General features: G+C 41.1%; 1 protein-coding gene across 6 annotated transcripts in view; it reads right to left on the reverse strand.

Moving 5' to 3' along the window:
- The window catches only part of HIVEP2 (human immunodeficiency virus type I enhancer binding protein 2), a 106,390-nt gene that overhangs the window by 22,325 nt on the left and 56,587 nt on the right, over nt 1–27,478 (reverse strand). For 5 of the 6 annotated variants that reach the window (XM_017737236.1, XM_017737232.1, XM_017737233.1 and 2 more), the window contains 2 exons: nt 4,167–4,211; nt 6–2,899 (listed from right to left, as the gene is read on the reverse strand). In XM_017737236.1, the coding sequence (XP_017592725.1) occupies nt 6–2,688 (2,683 nt within the window). In that variant the 5' untranslated portion in view covers nt 2,689–2,899; nt 4,167–4,211. Of the gene's footprint in view, nt 1–5; nt 2,900–4,166; nt 4,212–27,478 lie in introns of those variants that run through there. The other variant, XM_017737237.1, reaches the window with a different exon arrangement.

The raw sequence follows: 27,478 nt of genomic DNA on the forward strand, positions 1-27,478 counted from the left end.
CTGCTGACATGCAATATGTTCTGTAGATTCAGACCTTTCAAATGAGTTTGGCCTACTCAATGAATTTGTGTGCTGAATGACAGAGATGACATTTCCAGGGGGCCTTCTAACCAGTGATTCTGCAGTCTTTTCTTGCTCTGCAGTTAGGGTTGAGTCTTCCAGAGAAGCTGCTGGACTTCCAGACTGCAAGTAAGGCCTGCACATTTCAAAACGCTCCACATGGCAATGGGGAGCATTGTCCAAGCCTTGAAGGGCAAATCCACTTCTTGGCACTTCCTGAATTTGGGATTTGGGATCCAAGTCCAAAGGTTGAATTCCTCCAGGGGTGCCAGTTGTACTGCTGCAAATCATAGGACTGTCTTCCTCATCTCCAACACTCTCCTCTTTCCTGCGCTTCCTGTTTTCAAAAGTTGTTCCAAGCATGGATGGCACTGACTGAGATTGTCCAAGTGGATCAATAAAAAACTCTCCCCCCTTGTTCATCCCACCTAAGGATGGCGAGTCTCTGTAGTTCTGTTTCTGAGCTTCAAATTCTTCCCACTTTCTGTAGTGCTTTCCACTGGCATCATAGTCATAAAAGGTCTTGTCTCCTTTCTTCTCTTTCAAGGATGGTCCTTTGTCACCTGCTGTCTGTCTGCTGGAAGCAATAATGATATTTTTCCCTGGTCTTCCATGATAGTCTGAATCTGAGTGTCCTTCCTGCACAGATGGCAGTTCAAAGGCACCCTGCCTTCTCAACATCCTTTGGTGGGATATCCCCACTGTCCCAGGATAAAATACATCATCAGAGCCAGTCATCTTCTCATCAAATGAATGGCTTCCTCTCAGAGATGGGGGAATACTTAGGCTGTTTGCAGAAGAGGTTGGCATGGAGTTACTTCTGATAAGAGGAGAGGAATCTACTGGGGGCTCTAGAAGGACAGGCACATCACCCTGCTGATTGACTTGGTACAAGCTGGATTCACTTTTGATGGATGATGTGGTCTGGGATTGTCTACATTCTGTATTGCTGCCTGGATAAACTTGTGTAGATTGAATAGAGCTCAAATTACTGGAGTCAATGAGTTCCTCTTTATTTGGAGTCAGGTGAGAAATATGTTCCTCAAGCATCTTGATATCTAATCTGTTATTTAAAAGAGGTGATGGGTCTGTTTTGCCCTTTCTACCCATTAAACTGTGTTCCTGATTTGTTGTGGCTACAGTTAGTGCTGTCCTCTGATTAATCCTATAGAACTTCCCAAAAATTATCTCTTCGTAAGACTTTGCATTAGTATTTGGTGGGCTAATTTGCTGCTCAGCACTTTCTGAGCGGGAAAAATAGCCAGAGTCAGTGCTTCCTTTACTGTGGGGGCTCAGGAGGTTTAATGACTGTTCAGAATCTTGTCCTTTCTTCTCTGACAGTCTTAGTGCAAGTCGCTGTTTAACTGTATGAGAGTCATCAGACTTGGTACTTAAGGATGGGGTTTGCAACATATCAGAGCTAATATATGGTGAACTCTCACTCGGTAACTGGATCCCACTTTTAGGGATAATCAAAATGGGGACTTTCATTGGCCCCACCAAGGACTCGTCCATGGAGGAGTGAAAACCACTCCTGCTAGCAATGTCCAGTGGGAGCTGCGAGATGGGGCTCAGTTTGTCAGATGCTTCCACTAGGAGTGAGGTCTCCTCATCAGTGTCTGTGCTCTGCTCACCATCTGAATGAATTTCAGCTTCCACATCGATGTAACTGGCATCAAGGTCCAATTTAGAGACTGCTGACTCTGTGAAAGGTACCAATCCTGCCTTAATTGCATGGGCATGTGACTTCCGGTGTTTGTAAAGGTTGCTTTTTGTCTTGAAGGAGAAACCACAAGGAACACAAGGGTATGGTCGCTCACCAGTATGAGACCTAATATGCTTTTTAAGTACACTAGGTTTGGCACAGGCCCGATTACAGTAAGGACAAATATACTTGCCAGGCTTTTTGGGTTTGTGCTCTTTTTTGTGAGCATCTTCTGATTGTTCTAAAGATTTCTGCGAATATTGGCTGTATGCAGGGTTCAAACTTGAAATCTTCTTCCTGGAGAAACTTCCACTATGGCTATGCATATGAAAAGGAAACAAGTCCTCTGAGGCAACTGATTGCAAATGGCTAGGAAACTGCCATGGAGGGCCTTCCAAGCTCTGATGTGGCTTTATGTTGTGCAAGAAGCCTTGTGGCAACGAATGCTGTGGAAAGGAAAGTGAATGTTGACATGAGTAAGGGCTTGGACAATGCTGAGGATATTGCTTCTCTGTGACTTGCTGTGCAGCTTCACTTGATGATACCAGTTTCCCAGAACTAAAAAGTTGTGCTGATGCTGTGTTTCCTATTTGCTCGTGATCTATTTGTGGTTGCCGCTGTACTTCTTGACTGCCGAAAGTGCTCATCTTAATAACAGCTGAATGTTCTTGCCTCCATCTACTTGGTACTTTAGCAGTTTCTCCAGACCTTGAGGTAGCTTTTTGCCCTATAGCTGTGTCCCCAGAGTCCATTTTGTTACACAAGGTCTTAAGTGCTAGTTCACTTGAAAGCTGTGCAGACACATGAAGTGTGCCCAAAGCTGTGCTTTTTAAAGTTTTGTTGCTCCCATTTTTCCAGGGCTGTTGCAAGTTCACAGACTTTTCTTTCTCTTTGGAACTTTCCACGCAGTAGTCTATAGGCATTAGATTTGTGTCTGTACACTAATGAGAGTATTATACAGTTCTGTTCATGGCATGAACTCTCCTAAACAGTTTATTATACATTTGCAAAGACCTGTTATAGCATTTGGACATGTTCCATTGTTATTAAATAATGAGATGCAGAATGATCCAGAGATACTTATGATCTCCTAGAGCAAAGTTCTCTTCATCTCTTCCATGGTGACACAGCTATCTGTACAGAAATATAAAATAAAAAAAAAAACAAACAAACCCACACACACCAGTTAGTACAGCCATACTAAACAACACTTTCAGTGCAGTCAGTTGCACTTCTATTTAGCCTTACATGGAAATTACTGAGGGACTTAAGCAAAGGTAACTACATTTCACAAAACTCTCTTTTGTGAGCAGACACAGTAAAGACTGGCTCCAGAGACTGCACACAAGCATAATCACTACCCAACAGCAGCTCTAGAATAGAAAATAGAGACCTACACTTTCCAAATTAAACAGTAGCTTTGGAAGGCTTTCAGGGGACAGTTTAAAGGCTTTGTATCAGAAAGTCCACCACATACTTTCAAAGCTCTTTCAGCAATCACTGCTGAAAATAGAAGCCTAACACTGTGGGTGGGAATTACCTTATCCAGTATTACTCACCTACAGCTCAGACATGCACTTTAGTCACCTGGCCTTCCTCTAAAGTCAAAGGAGGTTGATCAGAGAAGAAATCTTTCCATATCATGATAGGTGCTTCTGACACAGAGGCTGTCTATGCTCATGGCTCTCCACTATGGAGATGCTTGTTTCTCACAGTCCACTAGGCAGAGTTCCTTGGGGTATATACTGAATATTGCTAAAAAATTACTGAAGTGAGGTACTTCTTACCTTAGATCATCTAACTGTTTTTATAAGAAGGTGGTGTTCCCCATTCTAAGCTACTTTTAAACAGTTAAAAAAGAGACATCAAAGAGGCATTTCAAACACAGCACTACTGGTACTTTTCCCCAACTCCATCTTCCAATCACTACGTTAAATTTTAGTGAGAAAGTCTTGCTGGGAGTAAAGAATGTATTAGAGACTGTGTTTATGTGACTTTAGCATTTTAGATTTCACTGATGAAACAATTCCATCCAGGTCTACATGCATTTTTAATGCTTAAATGCAATAGGTTTCCACAGGTCTATTATGAAGACCAAAAGCTCAGAGGTATGATTTTCATAGAAAAGTACAGCATTTGAATTTGAAGCAGAATCTATGCTTTCTGTTTTCATACTATCCAAACACAGGACATTTTCTGGATGAAATAACGTGAATTATAAAGACAGTCATGATTTAACACTAGCAAGGAAAGAGGTAAAAAAATCAGTGTTAGAGATATTGGAATACTTTTCATTCCTACAGTGGAGAAACTGAATTTGGCTCATAGAAACAATAGCAAAGTGAAGGAAAACACACAGGTAATAGGCATCTACAATTTTTTTTCATTATAAAGTAATTACCTGCATCTTCTAAACATCTAATAGGCATGACTATCTTCAAACTTCCTGTGGGAAAAAAAATACAATTATAAGAAATTTTTGATATTAGGTATAGATGATGATGAAAATCTTCTATTCTTTACAGTAGAGGCCTGAAAATTTCATTTACCCATCCACTAGAAAATTTCATGTTGTATCTTGGAGGTCTGAGCAATTACATTTGAAGACTATAACCATGAACAGTTTTAAAGGACTTAGGTATCTAATGTGTAGATGAATAACAGCAAGTCTAAATTAATAAAGTCTCACCTTCCTGAATCAGTGAAAAGAGAGCTGCCAATGTACCTCTTCATTCCTATGCCTTTGTTAAGCCCAGATTATCCCTGAATCCTCTTGGCAAATCCCCTTTCAATGCCTCTCTCCAGCTAATACTTTTAGACTCCAGGCCTCTCATTAAATGTTTCAGGGACCAGCACCAACTCCTGGTCAGGGTGTCATCACTCAGGGACAAGAAAATGTAGTGAAACTGGAGTAGGTGTCCAAATTAGTTAACACTTGTGTGATACTGCTAAAGAATATATGGCTGCCTTCTCAAAGAAAAAACTTACAGAAGAAAATTACAGAATACATGACTAAAAGACTTTTGTGACTGCCATGATTTGCCACCTCTCTGACTGTCATCGCACTGCAGGCTACTCCGTATTGTTGAAAAGACCAGCTCGGAGAAGAGGGAGCCTGAACATCATCTCATTGCCTTAAGACCATTTCTCCCATCGAGGAAGGACTCTCAGTTTTCAACAAATCTTTCCTCAAAACCAGCTTTTTTGCCTTTGTTTCATTAAAACGGATGTTTGCTCAATTGTGATAACAAAAGCAACAATGGCAGCATTTCTTATGGTTTTTATTTATGCCAAAAGTCAGAGCATCTCTAAAGAACAGATCTTTAGAAACAGCTGGAACACTGGTTTCAGAGTAGGGGATATAGACTATTGTAATGATCCTCAATTAGCAGCTGTCACAAAGAAGCTAGAGCACTCATGTTTTCTCCATTAAATGACACCAAAAAATGATTAAAAAAATAAAGTCTATAAAGGAAAAGAATCAACAAAAATTGAAAAATACTTTTTAATTCTTTGTAATTAATAACACTTTCCAAGAACAAATGGACATTAACAAAGCCTGATAACTTGACACAAATAGAATCACTACCATGCCACCTTTTATGAATTAATTATTTAGTAGTATAAATAATATATCAGTAGTTAGGCCAGCAATAACCGATGGAATGCTGGTTTAGTCAACTATTTTTAAATTTTAACTATAGAGAAATCCCCTGTAGTACAAAGTAACAGCAAGCTATCAAATGTAAACCAGAACATTTTAGGTCCTAATGCCATTCAACTTTGATGTGCTAATGGCTTTTTTAAATAACTCTTTTGTCTGATTCTCTAAAATAAAAAAGAAAAAATGCAATCCAGGTATAATTTTTTTTTTTTTTAAATTCCTAATCAACTTCCTCAAGTAAAAAGTGTCAGTCCAAATGGAAAAAGAAGTCCTTGTGCACGAGGTACAATATACAGAAGTAGTTAAGACAGAGCAGCTCAGCAGGGGCTCACGAGGAAGTGGCAGGTAAGTGGCAACCACTTTCAGCAGCTGAGCTACACTGAATCGCAGGCCACTGATGAGGCCAATATACGAGCACACATGTAAAGGAAAATGTGTGGCTTGGGAGAAGGCAGAAACAGGGACAAGAGTGAACGTTCCTCGCTGAAAGAGCATAAAGTTAGTATCCATCTTCAAAGAAAAATACTCTTCTCCTTATTAGGCAATTTTGCAAATGGTGAAGGAGAAATTTCTAGAAGATGGGAGTATCCTTTCTTTGCCATACTCCTTTTACTGAGAGTACCTTTATAGAAGTAATCTGCCAGTCACAGCAATGTGACAGCAATGGTTTTATTTCAGCAAAAAGATGATGCTAATATATATCCAAAACTTTTCTGTTCTGGACTGAGACCTCTGTTACAGAGTTAAAGCCACTCTGCAGTCCTGCAATTTCAGAACATTCTGTACAATTTTTTAACCTACACTATGAAACAGGTATAGACTAATTACAGAGATTATTGACGGTGTAAATTTGGCCAGAGCCACTCTCCTGGGGAAAATAAATCCCTTTCCAGAACGAACATAATCACTTCTGGTTTTGTTTGAGCTGCCATCCATCCTGTGTCAAAGACGTCTTTAATACTATTTCTCTTGTTCTTTTTCCCCTCCCTAATGGGAGACTGGCCTAACTGGAGAAATGTAAGACACTGTAAAGCTAGCTGGCATTCTGTCTGTTTTATCCAGTCAAGACTCTATCTAATCTGGCTGCATCCACAGCCAAAGGTATTAAACCAACAACAGACTTCCATTTTTCCAAGTGACTAACGTTTCTCCTTTAGAAAAAATTTTAAGTATACTTTTAAATATTGCTTTTCATCAAACAAATACTATTCGATAGACAGAAACTCTTTATATTTCAAGTACTACCTACTTAAAACCAAGGAACTAAGGATGATAAAAGTGCACAATTTTTTAATACCTTTGGCACGGCTCAGCTCTGCCGGAGTGAATAAGAGTAGCCCACCTACACAGATCAGAAGCTGTATGGGAGTTGCACAGAGCACATTGTTTGACAGGAGCTGCAAAGTCCTTCCTGGCTGGGGGCCAAGCCAGGTTTCCTGATAGGAATGTGGCTTGAGAGCCAGCTCCCCCAGTCACATTAGCTGTGCTATCTGCCTGCTTCAAAACAGGACATTTCACTTCTATGAAAACTTTGAACATGAGAAGATTATTTGGAAACCAGGAGCTGTATTTATGTCAGATGCACCTACTAAATCAAGATTTTCAAAACTTTGTAGAAAGGAACATTATCCTATTGCTCCTTTAACTAGGGTGCCTTTGTGAGCTGTATGCAGGGGATGTGTATCTGATTGACTGCAGAGCTCCAAGATTATTCCTGTTTTTTACTCTTTTTTTTTTTCAGACCATTAAAATGGTTACACTCAACAGCTTTAAAATAAAATTTGGCAAAATATTACTTTTACTGCTTCTCAATTTGTAGCTCATATTACAGTTCTTGCAAGTGAACAAATTGGAAGCTTATGTCTTCCAGGCTAAATCCTGAGTACACCATACAGAATAAATATTGACTCTAGAGTAAGGACTAAGGGTCAGATCCAGCCCTGTTTTAAATCTTTTCTCTCCAGCTCTGCCAGCACAAAGCCAGCCTAAAACCACAGTAACTGGCCCCTGAAGAATTTGTATTCTATAGGACAAGTGTTAGCACAGATAAACTGCAGTGGTTCCTATGAAATCCTTACATTCATGCACAGACCACTGCCAAGACCCTTATTAGGCAAGTCTAGTTTCTGTCTGGGATAAGCCCAGCAGCCTTACAAGAAAGGCCACCTCTGAGCTCTTCCTCACCTGCAACTGAGAAGAAAATTGCCTTGGCCTTTCAGGAAGAAAGACAGCACACTTTCAGCTTGCTGTCCTACGTCTCCCTCTGTCCTGCTAATGAGATTCCCCAAAGAACTGCTTGGTGTTGATATCCCAGTGAAAAAAAAAGACTGGGATTCCTAGTAAAACATGGATTTATAGCTTCTTCTACATAGGCAAGGTCATAGGTGGGCTAAATCTGAAGAACAGCTCTCAACCAGCATCCAGTGTGCACCTCTGAACTGAAAGATTTAACTGGCATGAAGATAGGTAAGCATTTGTTCATCCTTCTTTCCAAGGTTATATATTCATTCATGGGCTGAGGATGTTATGTAGCAACATAACAAAAAGAATGCAGTCCTTGGGGTGTATAGTTTTGGCATTTTACACAAATGAAAAAAAAAAGATGACCAACTGCAAGCTTTTTTATACTACTGGACATCACACTTGCTGTCATTGAATCGTACTAACTAAAAAGAAAAGGAAAAAGAAACAATTTAATTTCCCAGTTTAGCAAAAAGACATCCCATTCCTGACCAGAGAGATTCCCTTTGCATTTCCAACAGCCTCTGGTTAGGGGGCTAAGCTGACCATCTGACTGTGGTTTTGTACCTGTCTATTTGAACACCTCTAGGAATGACTGTAAATTCCTATGCCCACCACTGACACTTGGCAGTCTTGAATTGCTGGGGAATGGGAGGATGCCTGGGCTTTTGCTGTAGTTTGGCAGGAGTTGTAAGACATCATTTTGCACATGCAATTCAAAGAAGGCAGCTCTTTTAAAACAGGTTAGATGTATTTATTTTAATCTACCACTTTCTGTCTTGTAACTGCTGTTGTTACCTCTTCACATTTGAAGACACTCCTCTAATTTGTTAATAAATTCCACCCCAGATGTTCTGCCTGCCCTCTGGACTTCAGTGCTTTATTGAATGTACTGCCACTCTTCAAAACCAGCCAGAGAACCACAGTTTTGGAAAAACCCTGAAATATTTAGAATAATACATATGGGTTTGGGGGGCTTTTTGTTGTTGGGTTTTTTTTTGTTGTGGTTTTTTTTGGGGGGGGGGCAGCTGGACTAATTATTACAATATACTTTTTAAAATGTCATTTAAAAGTACTATCCAATACAAACCCAAACACTGCTCAGCGAGTAAACACAGTACACAATGATCTAACAAACTGTACTAAGCTTACTTGAGGACAAGCTACAGGGCAGGATCTGTTCTACATTGCTATATTGTGCTCACAAGGATTCCCCAAGAAGCCAGAAACTGAGGGGACTCACTGAGAAGATCCAGTTACAGATACATCAAGGGCAGACTGAAGCCTCACTGTGACCAAACACCAGCTTCAGGCTTTTACTCTCATGAGTGCACACTTGTGTCCCTGGTAGTTGCTGGTTTCAAGGGGCAGATTCTGTGCATAAACTAGAAGTGGTATAAAACCTGGAATTTTGATTTGTGTAATTATTATTTCAGTGCTTGAACTAAATCTGGCTTATATTTTGAGAGCTGTTCTAGAATCTCAGCCACTGAGAATTGGCATCTAACACATCTTAGATAATTGTAGTAGTACTGAGTATTTCATTAATTTTATGCCTTTACCAAATTCACCTTAATCTTAATTAATTCAGATAATTCAAACTATTAGCTGAGACCATTATCACAGTATGTTGAAGAAAATAACTGGAATCTGTCTGCTTAAAAGCACACTGAAACCAACTAAAAAACCAATTAAATCATCAAATCTGTTGTATCCTAACACCTGATAACCTGAACCATAGGATCTTACACCTATTCAGACACTTCATATAAATGTCTGTGTGTACTTGCTGTGAAGAAGAGCAAGGCTCTGAATGTGACCCTACTGAGTCAGAGGTCAGGCACACACTAACAGTAAAATCAGGTATGAAACAAGAGCCTCTCATTTGACTTCAAGAAGCTTTGAACAGATACAAGACTTGACTCGGAGAGACTAAAAGGAGACTAATTATTCTGACAGCAAGGAGAGCCAAATTCTGCTCTACATTAACCTGGTATGAATCTGAGGCAATGAGTTGCAAATCCAAGGACATAATTCCAGATTTACTCCTCATAAAAACAGAGTCAGACCCCTTAGGTTTAGGCTTTTACATCCTACATGCTAAATATCTGAAGTTATTTTCCACAAGGTGAAAATAAACTAATCCAACACCTCTAAGATGTCTACAGAGAAAACTGTAACATATATTGCAAGGAATGTTCAATTACACAGTAGTAAAAAAACATGGGCGATTTTCATTAAGAGATGCTGGTTTGTATCATAAATGCTTTGAGTACAGCTGCAGCAAAACACTCAGTTTTTGCTACATTAAGTATCTCAAATATAATTTTAAACTGCTGCTCTCTGTAGAAAAATAGTACCAACCAAAAACCTTAACTTCAAATTGAGTGCATTTTAGGAAGCCATAGAAGAAGTCTAGAGCAGAAATGCTTTAACACTGACCTTTTAACTACAATGACAAGGATTGCTCACTGAAAAGTAGATCACTATTTCCTGTTTCAGCATCATACACAATGTACACATTACTACCAGATGGAAAAAAATGTATAAAAAAAGCTTTAACGTTGCCAAAGACCAGTTGAACACTTATTTCCACAGGATGAGTATTAGAAGAAAAAAAAAAAAAAAAGAGAAAAAAACTGTGCAGGCACCAAATTAATCTTAAACACTTCCTTTATAGGTAGGAATTTGAAAACAAATCACAATTCTTCTCCTTGAACTGAACAAAACCCTGCTATCAAAGAGATGCCAAAACAGCCAACAAGTCAAACAAACTTGTCAATCAATTAGCAGTTAATTGATCCCTCTGATCCCACTGCTTTTAATGGATCGGGTAAATATTTTGTTTCTGGTTGCCTAATCTTGCTGTGCACTTCAAGAGTCTGACAGAGCATGTCAGATAACACAAAATCTACCTGTTCTGTCTGACTGCCTTCTGACATGGACATCCTGAATCTGTCTCTATACAAGAGCAAAGGATTGGGATTATTCAGATACGAAACTAAACAAGAAAACTAAAGAACTATGTAAACTGCTAATCATTTCACACTGGTACTTATTTCCTTGGGGAACAAGTTAAAAAACGTAAAGAGTTTAATAAAATACCAATCATTTCCCACGTGGACCTTAAAATGTAATGGCAGAGCAATGGCAGATCTGACAGGCAGTACTCCCAGTACTATTAAAATTTCAGAAGGCAGTGGTTTTGCCCTGCCCACCCACTCCATCCACCCCCCTCATTTTCCTTTGAACTGTAGTACACAGTGACTTATGAGAGTGAGAACAGCTCCCATGCAGAGAACTGCCAGAAACTGATGCCCATCACTAAGGACCTCTTTAAACACCATTTTGACGGCTGAAACAAGGTTTATATGATGCCTAATCCCATTGGTGCTATCTGCAGAAGAATGAGTGTCTCTCAAAGGTGAATTAAGTAGTAAGCAACAGTATTTACTAAATACACATTAGCAAGGCATAGGAGTATCCAAATCAGTGCCTAGATACAAATGAGCTCTTAAGTCTTGGGCTACTCTCTATCACCAGAAACTCAACTTTGTCTCACTTTCTTCTGAGCCACAGCAGTTGAACATAAGGATACTGTGCCAAACCATAGAAGTGTCAAATAGTTTCCAATGACTGTTTGTAGAATTACTTTTCTTTGCACACCTGCCATTTAGAAAAGGAGTTTTGGCCCTGCCCAAAAAGGGCTAAAAACCTCTGAAAAGCAAAGGCTCAGACACTAATCAATGATGCTATGTGATGCCACTGGGATTGCAATGAAAGTTTTGCATTTGGAAGAACTGGTGAAAACTACTGAGATTAAAGAATTTTTTCTCAATTCAGCACAAAGAAATGTGTTAATCAGAAAGGGAAATTTCACACCTAATAAAGGACAGATTAAGTAAACTATGAATTTAGCAGCACTTGGAAAGGATGAAGTGTATGCAAAGACCAAGATTCCCATGCGGATGTGGTTTGGAGTCATTTGTAGACTTGTAAAACATCACCTACAGTAAGAAGGGTAAGAACATTTTCACTGGAGAGTTCAAACTGTTAAAGTTTTCAGATATAAGAATTTTCCTAACTGAAAGACATGCAAAGGCTGAAATGCCTCATCATTTTCACACAAGAACTGCAAACAGGCAGCCACTGGGGAGAACACAGCTGTACCAGTAAATCCCTCTTAGGATATCATTCAACTTTCCCCCAAGTTTTCCCAGGAAAAAAAACACAACAAAATTTGTGTAAATATAGCAACATTTTTAGGTACAAAGTAATTATTCTTTTCATGCTAAAAGGAAATAGGAGAAAAACATCAGGCCTTTGCCTAGCATTTTCACCTCAGAGGGAAAATACAACTTAATTTTCTGGGAAGTGAAGTTAAAAAGTTACACAGCCCTAATTATGCAACTGCGGCAGATTTTGCGAACAGCCATGCCTCCTTTCACACCGTGTCAGAAGAAACCACTTTCATTTCACATGAAAATATCAGTATCTTTCAAACACCACTTTGAATGAGCAAATGCACTGCCTCCGACTGAAACCCTCGCCCTTGGAAGAATTACATAGGAAGACATTTACAGCATCTGAGCTTGCATTTGTTTTTCTCTCACACAAATTATTATACAAGCGTATTTTAAAACCTGTCACTGTTTACTAAGCTCTGTGGTCATCACATGTCAAAACAAAACCACACACATGCTAAACATCAGCAGCATGTTCCTACTATTTTTTTTCCACTTTTTGCCCCCAAATGGGTCTTCACAGCAGTTTTATTTCAATCCATCCTGAATACTTTGTAAGAGTTCAGCTGAGATCAGCTATTAAGCCTCAAATTCTAAATATCGCACAGATGTCACAACAGTCACTACTCAGCAGCAAAATCTTTCATTTTGACTAATGACTCAATACAGGCATTTTGGTGTAGTAAATCCAGTCACTGAGCATCACCTAAAGATTCTGATCACTATAGTGGTAATGTAGGATACATTAATTAGACTGCATATTTAAGAATGCTGCTTTCTTTACAACCCTTAGGATGGCTAGCAGAGGAAAAAAAGAAAAAAAAACTCTTTAAAATTATTCTGGCCATATTTTACAGTACTTTTTTCTTTTTTACTGTATGAAGCATTGAAAGTCAGTATGTATAATATTCAATTGCATCAGAACACCTCCTAAAATTTCAGCAAAATATGCATATGCTTTTTGCTGCATTTTGTAGGTATACATGAAATTTTACTCTTTGCACTTAAGTTTCTTTCTACAAAACACAAATCAACTGTGTTTATAACATTACCATCACTCTCCCAAGCAAACACTTCTGAAGAGATGAAGATCTGCCAAAATGCCTGAAACCACATTTAAAATCTCTGTTATTCCAGATCAAGTTGATATTTAAGGGACAAACCAAGCTGATAGCTAAGTTACAGATTCTCAACAAGCACAACACAATAAAACCCAAAAGAGTTTTCGGGAAAGACACTGTTCAGGTTTCATGACGACTTTTTATCACACAAGGTCAGACTAGGGTGCATCACCACAGCACCTTAAAGATTCATATATGTATCTCACATACCACTAACTTTTGAAACTGCTCCAAGGAAATGGGCAATATGAAACCATTGAACACCAAATTACTCCTATCCATGTAAAGTTGAAGTAAGGCAGCAAAGAATCCTAATTTCAGCCACCAGGCAAGAGCTCAGCAGGCTCTTAAGAGGACATTCTCAGGACTGATGGTCCATCAAAAGGGAAAGCAACTGCCATTCAGCTTTAAAAAACTCCAGACAACTTCATACAGGGTTCTCCTTCCCCTGCATCCTGCCTGGCTCACTCCACCAAGTTTAGTTTTTCTTTCCATTATCAGAAGTGAAATCACCTAACAGTCTGGCCCAAAAGTTTCCTGGGTGCTTGTGATACACCAAGGACATTTGTACACAACAAACAAAAGAAAGCATCACCAACATGCAACCCAATGTTTTGAGTTGGAAGGGACCTTTAAAGATGAAGTTCAACTCCCAAACATCCCCGTGTCTAGCTGTCAACATTCCCTTTATAGACAGGGAAATGATCACATAGAGTATATGCACAAGCATGCAGGGCTTCATGTTTGCTAAGCTAAACTTGAACTAATAATTACAAAATGTTCCTTGGGATAGCTCCTAATAATCTGAAATGCTGCATTGCAAACCAAAACCACATGGGTTATTTTCCTTGAGACTACAGTGTGATGTTTTAGCACTCAGAAAAGCTAAGATAAATAATCGACTTAATCGACTTGCTTATTCAATTGAACTCTTCCCCCTACTTCTGCCTTCCTCCCCCACCGACAGGGTTTGAGGACACCCTGTTCACCCGGAGATGGTGAATCACTACAAGCCAGCAGGCCCACTCGGTTCCTCAAAAGACACAAAAGGTGTAAAAATAGCTCCTACTAATGAAGCAAGTACAGCGTCAGCAGCCAGATGAGCGTGGGTGATCTGATAAGGGTCTGTTGTTGCAAAGGGCAAATTATTAACAGAATGCTTCTCCCTCTCTCTCTTTTTTATTAAGCTTTGTTCTTCCTTTGCTGAAACCAGCCCTCTGCAATGCCTGATAAATGACACCTGACAAGGCCGGCTGTAATTGCCAGTTTCATACCACCACAGGAAGTGGTGCCTCACTACGAGCTGAAAGTACAGTGGAGGTGTCACTAAAAAAAAAAACCAAATAAAGAGAGGCACAAATAAAGCCTAAAAATAGCCAGGACTACCCACTGAGTATGACTGTGTGGGTATATTTAGTCTGTCTAACACCAACTTTTCTTATTAAAAACACAATCTTACCTTTATGCAAAACAGCTTCCTGTTTCTTGAGAAACTTGAGAATACAAGGGGGGTAAAAGTCAGATTTTGAAATCTTCCCCTTTTCACTGACATTATGACAAGAGTAAAGGTGAAAAGACCAGGCAGATCTTCCACGTGGCTTTTGCATCCTGACATCCCGTAACAAATAGCTGGAAGCTTTCTGTTATGACATCCTAATAAACAGCCCATTGGACTACGGGAATAGGTTCAGAGGCAAAACCAGAGTGGTACCAGCAAACTCTGGGGAGCAGCAGGAGGCGAAGGCAGGGCGCAGATCCCGTGCCGTGGAGGCGGCTGTGCCCGGCCAACGGCAGCACTGGGGCCTGGGGGCAGTGGGACACAGCAGCTCTCTCACAGCCTGGTTCTGCATGTCGGCCCTTCCCTGCATGAAGGAGCTGCCAGGAAGGGAAACATTACTTACTCCCATTTCAGGCTGCAGCCGAAGAGTCGCCCCTTGGGCAAGAACAGGAGGGCTTGGCCTACTGCCGGTGCTGGCCAGGCTTGGCTGGGCTGCCACATGGACCATCCCACTGCTCATCCTGACAGGAGCCCTGAGCCTCCCGTGGGTTTGACTGCAACAGGACAAGCCACAGCTGTGCTCAGCTGAGGTGCTCAGATACGTTCAGCCAAGTCTCCTTCCAGGGCAACTCTGTGCTCCTGCAGGCCATGTGCTTCGCTTCTTGCTTCCCAAAGGGAAGGCGGGGACGGTCCCCACAACCCCCTTCAGAACATCTGCTACTATTTAAAGCCTGTGGCTGCAATACCACTACTGGAAGCCACACTCATGCCAAATTCCTAGTGCTGTCTAGTGCCCTGCTGTCTAGTGCTGTGCTAGGAAATGGTCTCTCCCACAATTTTGCTTTTTCTATTTGATATCATGACTCGATTGGCTGACGCACACAAGAGGGGTTTGTTTCATCATTATGCAGCCTTCCTGTGCGGCTCCAAATACTGCTCATCAGTTCTGCTGGGGCCAGGGCTAAACAAAAACACACAGGTTTTTACTTTTCTCTCATTTACAACAGGGAAAAACGCCCACTGTAACATATTGCCAACTTCACATGCAAGATTCAATCCAAATGATTATTCTGACATTACAATTTTTATTTTCCTCTGATTTTAACATTAAACAAAAAGTAATTGAAGTTAATAGGATTAAATTTTTAACATTAACTCCAGGGGGAAATTGAGACCATGTTCTTTTCTTGATATGCTGTGATTAATTCCCATTGATGCAAGAGCACTCTTTGTGCAGCATCATGGTTTTGTCTTTTCATTCTGTGCCTTAGTGGTAAATTTAATAATCACTGATTTTTTTACCAGAATAGATAAACATGACGATGCAAGACAAATCAGTTGATGATACTATTCTTCAGACAATTTAATTTTCATCTGAAATGAAGAATAAATGTTATTATATTAGAGGAAATATGGATGTCAAAATAATTATTAGTAGGCTTAAATACCGAAGACCATATTCTGGCAGTACATTTCCATAAAGTTAATAGGAGACAGGACCACATAGCCTCAACCACCTTGGGGATCTTAAGTTATAAAGTTAAAAGCACAGCGATCACAACCTCAGCCTATCCCCCCACTGAGATTTGGAGCAGAAATTCTGTTTAAGCAACAGTAATACATTACCTATCTTTTTAAGATTGCACCTACTTAAAGAAAGATGTACAAAGGAGAAGTTTAAACTAAGAAAACTGCAGAAAAGTGCATTAGAAAAATGAAAAATTATCTTCACTGTACACTTAAGAAAATATAACACTTACTATTACATTCCAAAATTCCAGTATTTTCCAAAATTCTGTAGAACAGACTGAAATCTTAAAATCAGGGAATGAAGTCTTCTTTTTTGGTAAGTTCCTGCTATAGGCTTTCTCCTTTGGCCAGTGTTTAAATTATGGGTGTTGGAACCTCATTGTCTCAAATGTAGAATCATGGAATCATTTAGATTGGAAAAGACCTTTAATATCATTGAGCCCAGCCATTCACTTAACACTGCCAAGTCCACCACTAAATCATGTCCCAGAGTGCCACATCTACAAGACTTTTACATACCTCCAGGGATGGTGACTCCACCACTTCCCTGAGCAGCCTGTTGCACTGCCTGACTAACCTCTCTATGAAGAAAGTTTTCCTAATACCCAAACTAAATCTTCCCTGGTGCAACTTAAGGCCATTTCATCTTGTCCTAAAATAAGTCCCTAACTCATGCCTTCACAAACACATGGCACAGATGGGGTGGGAGGCCAGATGTAGTGGTGTCCTGCACCTCAGATGGGACAACAGTTCCACAGTGGCGTTTCCCACAAAATGAAAGCCTACAGTTGGTTAAAGCACCTCACCCCACCATGGGCAAATGGAGGCAGCGGGCACCAGCACAGGACAGCAGGGGAAGCTGCTACAGGGGAGAGCTACAGGAGGCAGTAAGAAAATACGGCATTAAGTAAAGAGAGTCTGCACTATCTCACATCTTCCTACATCCTGCCGCAGGCTGCTTTTCCTGCCACAGCCTTCTCCCTCCCGCCCCTGCGTGGTGTCATTTTCCCCAGTGTGCACTCCCCTCCCACTCACCAACTCATAAGGCACACCGTGATTTATGTCACCTCTCCAATCTGGCCCAGCGTCTCTGAGGTGCAAGCATGGATGCAGTCTACAAAAGGTTAGGATTAATGCTTTAGTGGCAATTGCAGCAGGCAAGTGGCTCAGCTCATAATGCAATTTTGTCCTCAGGAAGACCTGTAGGAGGTGGGAGCAGGTTGCCACGGGCCCGGTACCTGCTGTGCACTGACATATGTCCTCATTGCTGGGCAAAAGGGCACATCCAATTAGGTGTCTTTTATTATTAACGTTCTGCTGCTTCATCTGTTGATCATGTATCCTCCTCTCGGCCCCTCTGCACCCCAGCTTGTGTAACACACCGACATCTGCGGAGACACTGCTCTACCTGGGAAAGCTCAAGTGGAAATCTGGTGGTGGAGATCAGGAATCTTCCTTTTGTAGACACAAGCAAGGGGTGGAACAGACAACAAGTTGAACAAGACCACTGGAACTAGGACCCTCAAGCTAAGAAGATGAGAAATACGAGGTATCTGCCCTGCTGGCAGTAATAATTACAATGTATTATTAACAAAACTCAGGTTTCATCATTAACTTGACTCGGGTTTCAAGAGCTGATCTCACCCTAACGATCCTCCAAATTACGTCCAGCCTTTCCTTCAGAGTGGAACCAGTACCAGCAAGAAAGTCTGCTGGTAACTGTTACACTGAAAAGAAAGCCAGGGTAAAAATGAGCTGTAAATACTACAATCAAACAGGTGCAAAAAATTACAGACATTTTAAGTTGCCCAAACTCAGGGCCACCTCACCGCTTGGATCTGATCCTGCCAGAAAGATAGAGACTGTAACTTCAAAGCAGCTGAGAGGAAAGGGCTCACTGTCAGCACGTGCTGCATATGGCACAGCAGACCTGACCCTCCTTCTGCAAAGGATTGACTCCACTCCCCTCAAAGATGTCAGTCAAGTCAGAGCTTCTCTCTCGGATCTCAAAACTTGAGAAAGGCCACCTACGTGTTTGCTATAATGAAGTAGCCAACTGTCTCAGTCACAACCCAACTCCTGCCACAAAAAAACGATGCTTGATTTTGTTCCTCTCCCAAGCTCATTAGAGGAATGAAGACCTTCAAAAGCTTTTTCTCAACCCCTAAGTGTGAGATAAAAATGCCATTTTAATTGTGGATTGGTGAGGTCTGCTTGAGTAAAATAAACCAAATTGCTCAGATGCAACTGTGTAACAGGGAGCCTAATTGCTTTGCTAGCATCAACAAAGAGCTGCTGGTTCATTAGAGCAAGCTGGAGTAGCTGCTGTTTGCATCTTCACAAGCTGGGAGTATTTGATTGTAAAATCGCTATGGATGTTTGATCCAAAATTCAGCCTCTGATTTCTGATCAGTAAAACTTAAAAGCAAAAAGCCATCACTGATATTTTTCTTCACAACTTTCTTCAGGGTAGCAATTCATTTTTCTCCTTGATCTGTTCAAGGATGTCAAATCTAATCATAAGATAGGATATGAACTTTTATATTTTGTATAAACTGCTTAGAGAAAGAACAGAACTGATGTGAACCAAATTGCAGTTTCACATGACAGCTGGAAGATGTTGGCACTTAGGCGGCTATCCTGCAGTCTGACTGCAACAGGACCTTGCCAGAAAGAGCAAAGGGCAGAGGAAGGCCAGGAAAAGGCCAGTGGAGTTAAAAAGCACCCAAATTCCCTGCTGACTGGTCAGAGCAGGTTTGGACAGCAGGCAACCAGGCAGATGGCAGAGGAAGCATACTTCCATCTTATCCAACAGGGAAATAATTCACTGAATCACACTAAAAGGGGAATGTGGCAGTTAGTGCTGTCAAAATGTCCAGGAGCATCCTCTGCCTGGGGCAGTTCTACACCCCTTTTGGGAGACCACACTGCTCTGCTTCGGTTTGTCTGTCCACCCCCTCCTCATCATAAAGCTCAGATAAACTACAGCCTTGCTTTATGCTTTAGGTAGCTCTTTTTCCATCACAACCATCTTTAGACTTAAAACTTTCTGAATGGAAAACACAAATGTAATCTCAGGCAGATAACTGCCTCAGCAAGTCTATTGAGAACACATTATTTTCTCCAACTCGAATTCCACATGTGAATACATCTACATATGGGCTCAGACATATCTGCATAAGGAGGTCCATTTGCCTGACTGTTTACTAATGAACGCTTGGCAGTCAGAGGGACACCAGAAGTGCATCCAGTTTTTCTTCATTTTTTAAAGAAAAGGTTGTTTACACCTCTAGGAACAAAGCATTGATGAAGTTGCTCATAAAATGCACCACCCATGGATTCAAATCTGAATCTTTTCTTTTTTCCCCTTTTTATGCAGTCTGAATCAGCTTGTGAGAAAGTTAATAGAAATATTCCACCAGTGAAATGGAAAGTGGATCAAACCAGTACAACATAAGCCTTAAATAAAGTGGAAAACTCCACATGGGGTGCTCTCAGGAAAATCACTCAAATGCAGAACTACCCATTGTGCTGAGGGCTCAGGTAGGTCAGCCCTTTGCATGCTCTGCTTTTCACTCAAGGTGCTCATCCGGAGTGGAAACCAAAACCTTCTTTTCTCACAGGTCATGAAATAAGTAACTACAGCTGGTTTCCCGGATCTCTTACCTGCTGCTAGAAATCTCACATAGAAATAATAAAAGTCCTAATAGAGTAAATTATTTCTAGAGGTATCTTTTTAATCACAGACTGCTGTAAGATACCTCTTCTCCAGTAGCAGTGAGTCCAGGAAGCACAGAGCATCTGCCAGCATTAAAAGGAGAGCACATCTAAAACCACAGCTCCAAGTTGTCAAAATGCTGCTTGTTACAGGAATTTCATCCATGATAACACTCAGCTAGAGCAGTCCAGGTAATAACAGCAATAACAAACAACAAGGAGAAAGTTACAGGCACGCTAATATAAATGGGGCAGCATTGCTCGCAGATATTTTTAAGTCCCAGTAGTGTTGATCCACCCATGAGCAGGTCTGGATTCACAGAAAAGGAAAGAATAAGTGGATGACTACCCCACAGGAAGTTTCTATTTTAAAAAGTGCCTGCCCTGACTGAAAATCAAGATAACACCTCTGAAATTCCCACCTGTTGAATACATTCTGTTTCCTCCTTGGTTTTCTTTTTCTCTCTACAGTGAACTGAGCTGCTCTAAAATTATTTTTCTGTGATTTTCACCAAAAGTAGATATGGAAGAAACTGTGGACAAGCACTGAGGGCATTAAGCCCACGAGAGACTTACCCTTTGTTCCCCTTGAGAAATCGATACAGTGCCAGCTTGAGTGGACTCTGAATCCAAGTTTTAACTAGACAGAAGGTGAAATCAGCTGAACCTACCTCTTGCTCAAATACTATTCTTCCCTTAGTATCCCACCGTTCTCCAGAAAAAATGGTCTTCTGACCTGTTGGTCGCCTGTTGGTGACCATTTATGCAGGCACAGGATCCAAACTCTGTCCCACTGTGTCCTCACCATCTGCATGTTGTCTACCTCTCTATCAAGAGCCTCCAACAAAAGCTTCCTATAATAGAATTGTCCTGACTCACAGGTAGGGGAGGAGGGAAGCTGACCTCGCTGCAGCATCAAGAGTCTCTGACGCATTCTGGGAGGCTGTGGTTTCGGGTCTGAAAGAATTCAGCCTTGTTTTCAACTAGATTTTATACAATTAACTTCCAAAATATCACCCTATAGCTCCATGTCCATTTGAAACTTGATATTGTTTAGTGGTTCAGCTTAGCACTATTCAGGGCTTTAGCCGTGCGCTTGGCGAATTAGCAGCACTCACCAGCAGAAGAGAGTTTCTCAGAAACGCAGCCACCCAGGCTCCTGACTGGCTCCACCTCTTGTCCGCCCACTCCCAGTTTCAGACATTTCACATTCCAAAACTGGAAGTGTCTATGCAACATAAGGTCACATTATTGCACAACATGCTCTTTTCCTTCTAAGAGCCACTGCATCTTCAAAAGTACATCAACTCTAACAGCAAGAGAGCTGTTTACAGTGAATTTCTATCTGAGTGGGAGTATTTTCTCCATGAATCTTATAACAAGGACGTGACGTGTATGACTCTTCCCTACATTTGGTAAAATTGTTACTGAGATGGCATTTATTCAATACTTCCACATCAGCATGCCTTCCCCTTTAAGCTGCCTTTTGAGAAATTGAGAATTCATTTTTACACTTCCTTAAAGTATTTCTGTGCTGGATAATTTTAGGACACACTAAACAGAACAACTTCTGCCTATCTTATATTTAGAACCAAGGTCTTTGCAATGCAGCCATGAAATACAACTGATTGTCACCAATGTAGGTTTTGTCAATCGTTTTTTTCTTGCCAAACAGTGTGAATAATTGCTGTGATGATTCCTCCAGTTAGTCTTCAAATTCTAACATGTGAATGAGAACTCCAGTTCCAATTATACTTGAAGAAAACCTTCCATTTTAGCATAGGGGACTATAAGTGAAGTGGGCTTTACTGTTTTTCCCAATGGACAACACACAGGAGGAAACAGTGGAGATACATTGTGTTATCTTTGAAACTGTGTTCAGCTTTTTGGTACAATTAAGTCTTTGCTATTAGCACAGAAGGCCTATTAGGTGTTTCCTTGAATGCCAGTGACTTAAGTCAGTATCACCTAAACACAACTGTTGACATATTTAAATAAAGAATTAATGACCAGTCCTTATGTGTCCCTTCTTCTTTCTACTCAGATCTGTTACCTTTGTCTTCAGCACCACTGGGGCGGCTAAGCAGTGGGGAAGCAGAAGGGTTTGGGGCTGGGAGGGTTCCCAGCACCATCTGGTAAGAATGGGGATGCTGGCAGGATTAATGACTAAGGCAGCTCTAAAAAATCCTTCCTGATTTCATAGGGTCAAGAAAGTTCTCCACAAGCTGTCAGTCCTATCCTCCCAGAAGGAAGAAGGTTCAGATCAAGCATTCAGAAATCTAATTCAGGCTACCCAGTGAAAATTATGAGGGTCAGAACAAACCAGTGACAGAGTAAGGGGGAATGGGAACTCAAAAGAATCCTGTGAGAGGGGTAGAACAAGGGACAGAGGAGGATGCATCAGATGTGCTGGCACCATGCTCTGCTGTAGGTAAAGGTAGCCCAGGATTTTCACTCTGAGTCATTTGTTTGCAAGATATGATTGAGAGTCAACTGCCCTTCATCCAGTGGAAGAGACACCTAAAATGGAGCTAATGGCTTAAAGTTACTTAGCTCCTGGTCAGTCTGTAAGCAAGTAAAAGGTTAGATTGTAATATTTAACCACAACTCCCGTGCCTTTCTGAGAAGCCCAGGGGAAGCTGCCTGAAGGAAAGTCAGACACTGGCCATGCTGCTTCCTGTGTGCACCAGGTGAAAAAACTTGCACCTGCCTTCAGCCTCACGTTGATAGTGAGCTTCCTCTGGTGCAGCAGCTGTCACACAGCCCACTTTCTGGTACAGCCCATTTCCTCCTGACGGAAATTTCCCTCAGGGACAACAGGGGCTAGTACTCTGTGCGTGCCATCAGTCATGACCACCAAAACTGCCAGCTGGTCACCGTGCAATATAACCAAAGTTTTAGTGCTGTGACTAGAACTTGCTCCATGTGTCAATGAGAACAGCAAGAAGAACTGATGAGAGATAGCAAGACAGAGAAAAAGATTGATAGAAGTCTGAAGGCACAGTACCATAAGGAGAACTCAGAACCTAATACAAATATTGGTATTATTCAAACAGTTGGTTTAAAAAGTAAAAGTTAATGTTCACCCATGAGAGGTCACTGTGTGATACGATGAACACCTTGGTGTCAGCAGCATTCCTCTCCCCTCCCATATGCTCAGCACCAGGTGTCCAGTCACCCACAGTAATGTCTCAGCTATTACCCAGCTCCCCTCGGTAGGGGCTGTCAGGCCAGGCATTAAAACAAGATGAGTGGAAGTCCTTCACCTTGATTGTGTAATCTTAGTCAATTTTACAATGACTTTAACATACTTTTTATTCCCCATTAATCTCAAATGGAGTCCAACAGTTTTACAACCCCCATAGACATCTTAAATAACCTGTATAATACACACAAAATTTTGGGAAACTGAGTTTAAACAGCAAATATATAAGCTCACAAATGGACAAGGCTTCTCTGGTTCCCCAGGGTTTGTATTGTCTCTATTGTAGAACCTGTTTCACTTTGACATTGCTTTTTCAGTAGTTAGTAATCTTTTTCACACAAGTGACTACAACACAGTGTGGGACATGAAGACTGTCAAGGTGATCTGCCCACAGGAACTTCTTAAGCATAAAATTCTTGTACTGCCATTCATCATGAGATGAGAGACATAATAGGCAGATGCAACTTAATGGCAGCTGAAACCATTTTAGCTCAGATCAGCTAATCAAAGGTCTTCTTCATGGAGTAAAGTGACTTAAAGGGAAGTATTTCATTCGGAGATTTCCATGGGAAAACAAAAAAATAAAAATAGCAATATGGAAATTTTCCAGTGGAAAACTTGTTCTTGTGGAAATTCCGCTTTCAATTGACAAATTGTTTTTATGGGAAATTCCTAAGCAGCTGTAGGCACAGCCCTCATGCTGAGAAGTTTAAAAGCAGCTCATGTTTGACCCAGCACCCTCAGATTTCCCACATCAGATAAACTACAAAAGCAAAGCCCTCATCTTTCCCTTACTCCCAAGCACACCCTGCAGCACACAGCAATCTCACTGCAGGCATGAAGTATACTGGCTGCAGTGGCAGCATGCACGTGGTTACAGGTGGGGTGCTTGAAGGATTCATCTTTTAATGTCCCAAATCAAGACTAACTAGAGGCTCTTATATGAGCTGTCTCTAATGCTCTGATAACTCTGATACTGATAAAGCTGTCACTGACTCCAGCAACAGGTTTACCAGCACTAGGGATTGCAGGCTCGGGAGAATCTTAAATGAAGCTTCTCACAGTGGACTGCATCAGGGAGAGAAAACTTGGGGCTGACTTTTATGTGCTTATGTGAATGGATATAACTCTATCATTATTAATTGTTTTACACTGGCTTAAACCTGTCAATAAGAACTACACACTCTACAGCTACCATTACAGAGAGCAACACAAACATTTTTAGTGAGTTTGCTAAGGGTCTTCTAAATTTGCAGGAGGAGCATTGAGTAAATGTCTCCTTTACAGAGCAATATTAGGAAAGCATACACCATTCATTATAGTGCATCTTCTATCCACCACTTCAGCATGAATCATCATACTGTGTAAACAGGCTAGTAATCGTATTTATGGTAGGGCTCAAAGTATCTCAGAAAATCAGAGGAAGAAAAAAGCTATTACAGGAAGCAGGCTTGTACAAAACCTCGCAGTCCAGAAAGGTACTAGAAAGGTACTGAGCACCTAAATCATTTACCTAAACATTTGCAGTGATTTACAATGTTTCTGTACCAGACCTGGACATTTCACACTAATGCATTTTTAACACAAAATAAAATTTAGAACCCTTTGAGTAAAAAAGTTAATTCTACTGACTGTATAGGACTGGTCTTCACAATTTATTCTCAAGAGTGAAACTGTCTCTTTCCCAACTACCTTCTGTCCCATACAGCCTATTCAAGTGCAGAGAGGATCCAGCATACCCCCAACTGAGTTGGGCCGGAGGAGCTCACGCACAGTGGAGCTTTGGCAGGATCAGGAGCCCCAAGGTGCCATTGGAGGCGGCTGTCAGCAGCTGGCTGCCTGCCAGGGGCTGCAGGCCACAAGGTGAAGGAGTGGGCAACAGCCACTGCTCAGCTGCTACAGTGACCTTCAGCTATGCTGCTCTGCAACAGGAATGCACCCCCTGGCCATGCTCGTGTTTCCACACACTTCTTGGCTATCTGCAACACCACATACACACGCATGACACTGAGTTCAAACACACAGCCCCTGTCTGTACTGCACACGAGGCCAGTGAGTTCCCCTCTAGCTCTACTGCTGCTCCACACCCAGGCAGCACAGCAACCAGATGTGCTCACCAAGGCATGCTGCACGGCTGCGACAACCAGACATGCTGAGGTCAAATTGCAAGTAACTTGAATTTCAGAGATGAGCAAAAAAATCTTCTGTCTCTCCACCTGAAGGAATTAGTCTTTTCTGACATCACGGTAATAAAATTGCAATAAAAACCTTATTAATGCAAGCTTTGTGACTGAAGTGACAAGAAGGGCATTTATTTTCAGAGCCAGACACTCAAAGGAATACCCCACATGGTAGATAGTGTAAGTATCCTGTATTTCCAGTATATAACAGAGCTACTTCTACTACACTGAAGCACATGTGATAAGGGAAGAGGGCCTGGGCCCTTCTCCATATTCTCTGCATACCTGTTACTATCACACAGCTGCTCTCAAGTCTACAGTTTCCTGTGCAGTACAAACTGCATACCACTTCCCCTACGGAAAAAAAAAGGCCTTGCTTGTTCTTAATTGACGATGGAAATACTGTCATATTTTCCACTAGCCAAGCTTGAAACCATTACTGAACGAACCTTCATTAATTTTTCCACAACATTTTGCAGAAATGTCAGGAAACAGCTGCACCAGAATGATTAACTGTCCTTATCACTAGGGCTTCATTGGCCAACTTCAAATTATATAGGTTTTCTTCTTTCAAAACTCTACATTTAGTGAATTTTTTTGTTATTCTTTAGTTGACTGTTTCAGTACAATACTTTCTCTTCAAAAATACCTGATTGCACAGGTTCAGTAGCAGACAGACATTTTATGACCAGTGAAAGAATTTGTATAGTTTGGAGCTGAATACTTCTAGGAAAAGATTGCTTCCTGCAGATTGCTCAGCTGTGTCTTTCTTGGATCAAATTCAATGAAATTCACAACTTGCAGTCAGATTGTATTTGCCAGTCAGGCTGAATTCATTACACTGACATAAACTTCTCTTGCTGCATTTTCTTACTCCTTTCTTTTCCTCTCCTTGTCTTTTCCTTGTCCCTTCTCTCTCCCCACACTCTCTTTCTCACCTCTTCTTTGAGCTATACCATGTGTCAAAACTTATCATACAATGCCCTGTACATTTTCTGGCAAAAACAAGTGGAACAGTACACATCACCATCCCAAACATGCAAAGGCTGAGATGCTAGAAGGCTTAGTACCAAATCAAAGTGCAGCCATCTGGAAGTAACTGCTAGTGTGGATCTGAGCTTCCCAACTGGCTGAAACTTTGCAGTCTCAGAACTTTTTAGCGAAGTGTCAGTGAGCAAGAGACTCCACTCACACAGATTTGCACAGGGCACTGGACTGTAATTTTTCAAAAGTGCAAATTCTTCAAATTTTGATAAGAACACAGCAAGGTTCATAGGATTGCTTTTAAAGACTGACGTAGTATAGTGTCTTGCTTATATTTTGAAATAATTCAGGGTTACTACAGCATGGTATGTAACAATAATTCTGCATATATGTCACTGGCAGATTTAAAATTGCAATTGTTCACTCATGTCTTAATTGAAGCTGTAAGCCTTGAATCTATAACCTTAAGATATTTTTAGACAGAGGGAAATACAGATGCAAATCGGTATATACATGTCTTGGAAGTTACGTAAAATTAATGCCATCAAATGAGGGGTTCAGTGGTTCAGTGTTCGTGCTGTTATGACCCCCTACCCCCAGCAAAAAGTAGGTTACTTGCAGAATTATAAAGAAATGAAACATATAGTGGTTTATCCAGGTATTATAAAGAATCCTTCCTGCTGCCCGTATTCCAAGACTATTTGTATGCTTTGCTTTTTAGAAGTGTCTCTTGCACAGCAGTGTGCATTGCAGCACACCATCCCCACACAGCTCTGCTCAGAGAGAGCCAGCCAGTGATGCCCTCACCCCGTGCTGGGTCAACTCCTGAACTCCTGCACTGCCTTCAGCAGGTATATGGACACCTGGGAGCCCCTGGGCCAGGATGCCTAACACAGGATGGTGGCCTTGTTATTTAATCGGTGCAGTGCTGGCTATGAAAAAAACCAGCTCTGTTTTTAAATTACTCTACCAAGATATCTGCTTAGATGGCAGAAATTGCAGTACACTATATTCTGCTTAAAATACGCATGAATATATATGGGTTCTATTTACAAGATATGAAATACTGCCAAAAGTACGCAGGTCTTTTGAGGATTTGCTCTTATAATACACAACGCCAAATTTCTCCTTCACGATATCCTTATCTGTCTCTGCTCTAGTTTGAAAGCAGTAGCTCGCGGTGCCAGAGGATTTCAAGGACCGTGTCCTTCCAATAGGCGGGATGTCAGTGCACTGCCATCTGCGGCTGCACGGGCCACATATTCTGCGTGGGGGAAAATGAAGTTGCTACATTTAATTAAACAAGCGCTGATTTTTATGGCTTTCGGG

The sequence above is a fragment of the Corvus brachyrhynchos genome, unplaced genomic scaffold (assembly GCF_000691975.1).
Source record: "Corvus brachyrhynchos isolate BGI_N302 unplaced genomic scaffold, ASM69197v1 scaffold6, whole genome shotgun sequence".
Taxonomy (NCBI): Eukaryota; Metazoa; Chordata; class Aves; order Passeriformes; family Corvidae; genus Corvus; species Corvus brachyrhynchos.